Source organism: Gossypium hirsutum, chromosome D06, assembly GCF_007990345.1.
Source record: "Gossypium hirsutum isolate 1008001.06 chromosome D06, Gossypium_hirsutum_v2.1, whole genome shotgun sequence".
Lineage (NCBI taxonomy): Eukaryota > Viridiplantae > Streptophyta > Magnoliopsida > Malvales > Malvaceae > Gossypium > Gossypium hirsutum.
In genome coordinates this window covers 14,737,970-14,745,630 of record NC_053442.1, presented here as the reverse complement: position 1 = coordinate 14,745,630, position 7,661 = coordinate 14,737,970, and the positions used below count along the sequence as shown (strand labels likewise).

The 7,661-nt window shown below is 32.6% G+C and overlaps 1 protein-coding gene across 2 annotated transcripts; it reads left to right on the top strand.

Moving 5' to 3' along the window:
* Window positions 1-333: 333 nt before the first annotated feature.
* LOC107901057 (guanine nucleotide-binding protein subunit gamma 3) lies at window positions 334-3,166 on the top strand. Of its 2 annotated transcripts, none has more exons than XM_016826899.2 (5): window positions 334-1,264; window positions 2,070-2,122; window positions 2,249-2,293; window positions 2,398-2,439; window positions 2,624-3,166. In XM_016826899.2, the coding sequence occupies exons 1-5, from the start codon at window positions 1,118-1,120 to the stop codon at window positions 3,009-3,011; spliced, it is 675 nt and encodes a 224-aa protein (XP_016682388.1). In that variant the 5' UTR covers window positions 334-1,117; the 3' UTR covers window positions 3,012-3,166. The 2 variants fall into 2 exon arrangements, with proteins under 2 accessions (XP_016682388.1, XP_016682389.1); XM_016826900.2 differs by having other exon boundaries at window positions 348-1,264; window positions 2,401-2,439.
* The last annotated feature ends 4,495 nt before the right edge of the window (window positions 3,167-7,661 follow it).

The following is a 7,661-nucleotide window of genomic DNA, read 5'->3' as shown; positions in this document are numbered from 1 at the left end:
ATTAATATGATTATTTTAGGTTTGTAAATAGTGGAGTAAATTAGTTTTTGTTCCCCACTCAGTTTAAATTTTCTTTTCCAAAGTAAGGGCTGATTAGCCGTTGAAGGATGCAATAGCACAAAAAAGGACACTTCTTTTATACATTAAAAAAAGACTGAATTTCAACTCATTTCTCACTCCTACGCAGATGTCACGTGCGATCTGAGGTACAACATCGTGCTTTCCGCTTCTCTGCCTTCTGCACTTCTGCAATCCCCCCCCCCCCCTACCCACTTGAGGGACCGATCAGACCTATCTACACCAGCTGAGACATTGTTTTAAGTAATCTAACTCATTTCTTTATTTTTAATATTTTTAGCAGAAGTTATGGTAAAGCACATTTTCACCACCCCAAATCCATCCGAGAATGAAAGACTGAAACTTTAGCTTTTATAAAGAAATGGGTTCGTACCAAAAGCTGCAGGCTTTTGTCACTGCCGTCTTTACCTTTACTATTATTATTCATTACCATGCACAAAGGTTGTGTCTAGATGAAAGATCACATCTTTGTTCATCTAACAATGATGACCCCCTTTTCACCCTCTCATTATCTTTATCTCTCCCCTTTAAATCCTCATTTAATCTCTTCTTCTGCAACTTTAAATATTTCGGTTTGGGTTTTTAAAACTTAAAAGCCAACTCTCTTCACCCTCACAAGTCACCACCATAAGCCTTCATTTACATTCATTTCTTGTACAGCTTCTGCTTGGTCGTTTTAGCTCTGGGTCGTAACTATCCTTGTCAGAAACGTTAATTACTGCATCTGCATCTGCTACTGTCACTGTCACACCCCAAACAAAATAACCTTTTTTTTTCTTTCTTTCTTTTGCATTAGCTTTCACACCCAACATTACTTGCCGCTTCTTGTTCGTCTCTTATTTAACTCTTTTGCTATACATAAAATGTGACTACTTTCCTTCTTGTGTTTTACTTGCTACTTCTAGTACTACTTTGTTTTGTTTTATTGGGGAGTGAAAAAGGGGGTGGGTGATATTGTGAAAAAAAAAAAAAAACAAAGCCGACATTTTCTTTGTACTCCGGCTGTGACCGGAGAATCTGAGTTTGCACCAGGAAATTAATGGCTGCAAGGTCAGGTGGTTCTTCCTTTGTTCAGCCTCTGCATCCACCATCTCCGAAATCACCTCCAAAGTATCCGGATTTGTATGGGAAGCGAATGGAAAGGGCAAAAGTTCAGATGCTTGAGAGAGAGATTAGTTTTCTTGAGGTGTGTTTTAAAATTTAATCTGGGATTGCTCTCTGTTTAGCTCTAAATTAGTATATGCATAAATTGCTTAATATTATTGTTGTTGTAGTTGTGAATTGTTTAGGATGAAAACACGAATTTGAAATGTTATAATTTGCTAAGATTTCAACACAGAAATTAACAATCTCATTTCCAAGTTCCATAAAAAGGAAGTGTTGCACTTTGCGGGTCAATGACATTGTATATCTTTGGTTATAGTGATTAAAATTAAATTTAAAACATGAAAAAAATATAAACAAACCTAGTATAGTTGTGTTCATTCAGCTAGGAAAATGTTTTTTTCTCTAACATGGTAAATTTTGGCGGAGACTGCTGTTCCTGACAAATTAAACTGTTGGCTGAATGTTTAAGTTTAGAAAGCTACCAGGTTGAGGTCACCAATCCACTTGGATGGTGGAGCTTGCCTCTGGATCCGCACATAAATCTAGAGGATTATGTATTGGTTATTTGATAAAAACATAACATGATTGCCATCAATTTCCCTGTTTAGAAACAGAATAGTTTGATGATTCATCAAACACCCTAATCTACCAAAATGTTGCTCATGTATAAATGTTAATCTTTGAATTAGCTTAAAACTAGCAGTTTTAGATTGTTAGTTCATTTTTGATAGAAGCATAGTGGGTTGCAGCAGACCTGTGACATTTTGTCAAATAAATTTTTATCTTGGTATGTAAATAAACCCCATATATATATTTGTATATTAGCAAAATTTTCTTATGAATGTCTTTAAATTGTTGCTAATTAGGGTTTCACTTTTGAACAGGAGGAGTTAAAATCTATTGAAGGTTTCCAACCTGCTTCAAGATACTGCAAAGAGTATGCACAGTTTGCAATTACCTTGAATGGTTATCTATGCATTTTGGATATTTTGCTTAGTTATTGATAGTCTTGTGTGGTAGCCAGATAATGTATTTTATATTTATTTATTTTTTCTTTTCTCAGGGTTACAGATTTTGTAATGGCAAACTCGGATCCTCTTATACAGCTGTAACTACTAAAACCATCGTCATTTCTTAATTATGTAAGGTTTAGAAGATAATTTAAGCTTACCCTTCTTCTTCTTCTTTTTTTATATATTTTGTCCATACAAGCAGGAAGAATCAAAAATCATGTGGCTTTTGGAAATGGCTTTGGTACCAATTTCTTGTGCTTTTCTCCGTTATACATATACCTGAAAATTACATTCTATCTCCAAAGGCTTGGTTGCATGTTTATAGTTATTATATGGACATGTAATTGCATGTATATGTTTGAATCAAATTATTTTACTTTTCCTATACGTCTCGCTTAATGACATGAATTTCATTCTTTTTGCAGTGGATTACCCTGCTTTAACATGGCGTGCACCAGCTGTTGCTGTAATTCTGGGTGCTGTTGCTATCTGAAATGCCCAGAGTGCTGGAAATGTAGTCTATGTGACTGCAGCTCGTGCAACTGCATGTCCTGCAAATGCTGCACCTCATCTGATTGCAATGCATGTAAATGCAGTTCGTGCGACTGCAGCTCTTGTAACTGCGGTTCATGTTTTAGCTGCTGCAAAGTTCCAAAATGGCAGTGTTGCTGCAGAAAGATGTGCTGTTGCAATTTTCAACCCCATTCATGCACAAACTGCTGTTCTTGCAAGTGGAAATGCTATTGTCCTAAATGTCCAAAGCTATGCAATTGCTTCAGTTGTACAAAAACCTGTTGTAACCCATGTTGCTAATTGTTCTAAAATGTCATTCAATTTTCTGCAAGGAATTAATTAGTTTTTATCAAGTGATAAAGTGGTGATTTTTTTTTCTTTCAATAGTTACATTAAGAAAAGCAGATCCAAACTTGGAACCTCCTTCATTAATGGAAATATCTATCCAATCATTCCAAGAATAGTGTTTTTGTTTTTTCAAAATGGTGGACCTACTGCCTGACAGTCATGGATGCAAATAAATAAATAAATAAAAACCATTGAAACGATGCAGTTGGTGAATTTGGTTGGACTTGCAAAGATCTGATATGGGTCAACACCATGGATGTATTTGTCAGTGGTGGCTCCATGTGAGGGAATCTATTGGGCTAAGAAGGAACCATTTTTTATACCATCAAACAATGAGAGTAACAAATACTACAACGACCAAATAAGAAGACCAAGGCCCTTCTTAAAATTGGTATTATGAAATTCTATTAAAAGCAACAAGTGAAATTTGCATACTTCCAAACTTCAGAACTCCACCATTTCTTCATCCCTGAATGCACTAGGGTTTGCCGTGTGGGCTTTCCTACAATGGATGACTGCCCTTTGCACTGTCTCCGCCTGCCCACCATGGTAGTCAATACATACACTTTTGGTACCCAATCGATATAAAGTAACGTAAGTATTGTTCCATTCAAGATTTTAGTGTGTTTTGACATGTTTCGATTATTATTGATTTAAGGCAGAGCAAAACTCGATTCGATTTGAAAAAATCAAAAAAAAAATTTAAATTTCGCGTTAATCCAATCGAGTTATTCGAGTTTCGAGTTTGAATCGAGTTGAATTTTACAATTCAAATAAATCGAATAATTTAAATAACAGATTGATATAAATATCCTTTTAGTCACTGTCAAGTTTGAAAATGAGTAAATTGGTCTCTCTCTCAATAAAAGTTACAAAATAATTCAAAATAATTTTCAAAAATTAAAAATATTTATAAAAATTCCAAAATTTATATTTTTAAAAAAATTATAAAAATTTCAAAAAAACTAAAAAATATATAAAGTTAAAAAATTTAAAACTTTCTAAAATAATAATTTTGGAGACCTAAATAAGTTAATTAATAATTCAAGTTTATCATATTAAAGTATTTTTTTTATTTTACTTTTAAAAAGTTTTCAAATATGGTTTTTTAACTTTTTCAACAGGTAAGAGTCTGCTTATTAGCATGATTAGGTTTTTTTCTCTGTCTGCCCAGGTAGCACGAATTGGAGTTGTTCTCCGTTACAAAAAATTAGGGTTTCACATTAACCAAATAAGGTGAAAGTTCCAACAAAGCAAGAATAATGGAAGACGAACTAGCAAATCTCTATATTGCCGATGAGGGGGAAGAACTAGTTCAATGGCAAGAAGATGAAGATGTGAGTGGAGAAAAATACAACCTATGTCTGGTAGGAAGGGTATTAATAGACACCGTTGTCTACTTTCCATCAATGAGAAACATTCTAGCAGAATTATGGCATCCATTAGAAGGGGTCTCCATCACGGAGATTGAATAAAAAAGAATTATGTTTCGATTTTACAATGAGATAGATCTGAAAAGGTTTATGGACGAAATACCCTCGTTTTTCAACATGCACTTGATTATTTTTCACCGATTGACAAAGGGAGAGGACCTGGTACAAAATCCTCTTTTTCATGCTAATTTTTGGGTGCAAATTCATAGTTTGCCTTTGGGTTTCATGTTTGAAGGGATGGTTTCATATTCTACTCCATGAGACCTTTACAACGGTATATCATACTCTTAAAATGGTTGAGTGATGAATAAAAAATTGATGTTCAAAGTAAGTTACTTGATAATATTGTTGAGGAAAAATAAAAGATTAGATCCCACATTGGTTAAATACCAAGTGTGGGATGTGTTTATATATGTGAACTCTCTTAAAAAATGATTGAATAACTAAGTTTGTAACCTTGTCTCGTGTGCATGGGGTGCGCTTGCACGACGTGGGCTACGTGAAACGTCCGAATTGATTGGGCCAAATGGACCTGTGGATATTTTAATCCCAACACGGATTTATTTTTTCTCAGACAAAATCTGCTTATATATGGAAATTTATCTTATTGCTTTGATTCCAATAAATTTGTTTAAAATTTTAATTTAATGGCAGATTTTGAGGATATTTTTTTTCCAAAATTCCAACACTCTCCATACCTATAAAAGGCCATGATTCTAAAGGGCTTTTACACACTTTGATACTCTCTTAGAATTTCTCTTGTCGAAATTCTGTTGTTTTTCCATCATTCGTGTTTTATAAATATTCCGGTGATAGAAAAATGCATTGTTCGTTCGATTGATCGTGGTAGAAGTGCTACTACTTCGATCACCGTTTTTGTTATATCCTGGGAGACTTTCAACCAACGTTACTCCAAGTACCGTAGGAGTAGCCGAATCTGTCTTAGGAAAATCGTGTTTCACGGGCCTCAACATTTCGTAAAATCTCACTTCTCCTTTATTTCAATTGTTTATTATGGTTTTATTTGATTTTCATATTATAAATTAACTATAAATAATTCTATTCATATTTTATTTTTTATGTGTTTATTTATAATTAATTATTTTTGTTCGCTAACGTGTTTTGTCTAACAATCATAAGACATATATGCTTATTTGAAATTTTCTAATCCGACACAATACCAAGGCAAATTTTTTTTTTACATATTTTTCGAAAATCAATTTTTTTATAAAATAAATCTGTTTTAGGATTTCCCCGCCGTTTAACAAATTTCCTTTTTCCTTCTATTATTTTTTATTTTCAAATAAATATTAAAACTAATAAAATCTGTTTCGGGATTTTTCCCGCCATTTAATAAATTTCATTTGATTTTGTTTCCAAATTAAAAATAGGTAAAATCCGTTTTGGGATTGATTCCCGCTGTTTAACGGATTTTATTCCATTAATTTGATTTTATTTCCAAACGGGAAATTAAAAGTAAAATAAAAATTATTTCGGAATTGATTCTCGTTGTTCAAGATTTTATTCCAAAATTGTTTTATTTCCAAAAACGAGTAAAATAAAATTGTTTTGGGATCAATTCCCACCGTTTAACGATTTTATTCTAATTTTTTTTATTTTCAAAAACGAGTAAAATAAAATTGTTTTGGGATTGACTCCTGCCGTTCAACGTTTTTATTCCAAATTTGTTTTATTTCCAAAAACGAGTAAAATAAAATCGTTTCGGGATAGATTCCCGCCGGTCAACAATTTTATTTCAAATTTGTTTTATTTCCAAAAATGAGTAATATAAAAATCGTTTTGGGATTGATTCCCGCCATTCAACAATTTTATTCCAAATTTATTTTATTTCCAAAAATGAGTAAAATAAAAATTGTTTTAGGATTGATTCCCGCCGTTCAACGATTTCATTCCAAATTTGGTTTATTTCCAAAAATGAGAAATTAAATTAAAGAAAATCTATTTTGAGATTTATTCTGCCGTTTAACAAGATTTTATTCGATATTGTTTTATTTCCAAACAAAGACATAATCAAACAATTCTATTTTGGATTTATTCTCACTGTTTAATAGATTTTTATTTTGATTTAATGATATAATTTTGTTTCAGGGTTTAATCCTGGCGTTTAACAAAAAATAATTTTGATTTTGTTTTAGAATTTTATTCTGTCGTTGAACAAATCAAAGAAATTTTTCTGTTTGGTAGCTTTAATTGTTGCTTTAAATTGAATTAAAAGAAATTTATCGATGGTGAATTAAAAATACAATATGAGAATGCATGTCTAGGATTTGTTCCTTGAAAGACTTGGTATTTAAGCGTGCCGAGTGCACCACCTATCTTTTAGGGTTACCTACCTGGTGCACTGTTTTATTGTATTTTTAATTAGATCGTATAAACTTTTGTTTCGGGTTTTATTAGATTCTTACTGTCTAAAAAAAGTTTATAAGTTTTGTAATTCTGGTTTTGTTTCTTAACAGAAAAAATGGAGACTCCCACCAATTCAATCAATTCGCAATTTGAAGCTTTGGTTCAAATGCAATCTTCGATCAAAAACTCAGTATTGCCAGTGGCGGCTGCTGTAAGCCACAACCAAAAACCTGCAAAATTCTCGGGACAGAATTTTAAGACTTGACAACAGAAAATACTCTTTTATTTGACCATGTTGAAATTGACCAAATTTTTGAAAGATTACCCTCCTATTGTTAAAGAATGTGAAGTAGATGAAGTTACCGCTTTCATTGCTGTTGAAGCTTGGAAACATTTAGATTTCCTATGCTGAAACTACATCATAAATGGATTGTCGGATGCACTATACGAAGTGTATAGTGTTAAAAAATAGCTAAAAAACTATGGACATCGTTGGACCATAAATACAAAGCCGATGATGCTGGAACTAAAAAGTTCTTAGTTCCTAAATTCTTGAATTTTGTAATGGTTGATTCTAAATTAGTTGTGAATCAAGTGCAGGAACTTCAGCTGATCATTCACAGAATTTTTGCTAAAGGGATGATAATAGGTGAATCCTAAATGCTATCTCTGTAAAAGTAAAATAATGAATAAGAATGTTGTTCTTTCCTGTTCATATGCTTAAGTCATTTAATTAATGGCATAGTAGGCTCGGATATATTAATTATGGTACTTTACGTACATAAATTAACTTAGAGCACAT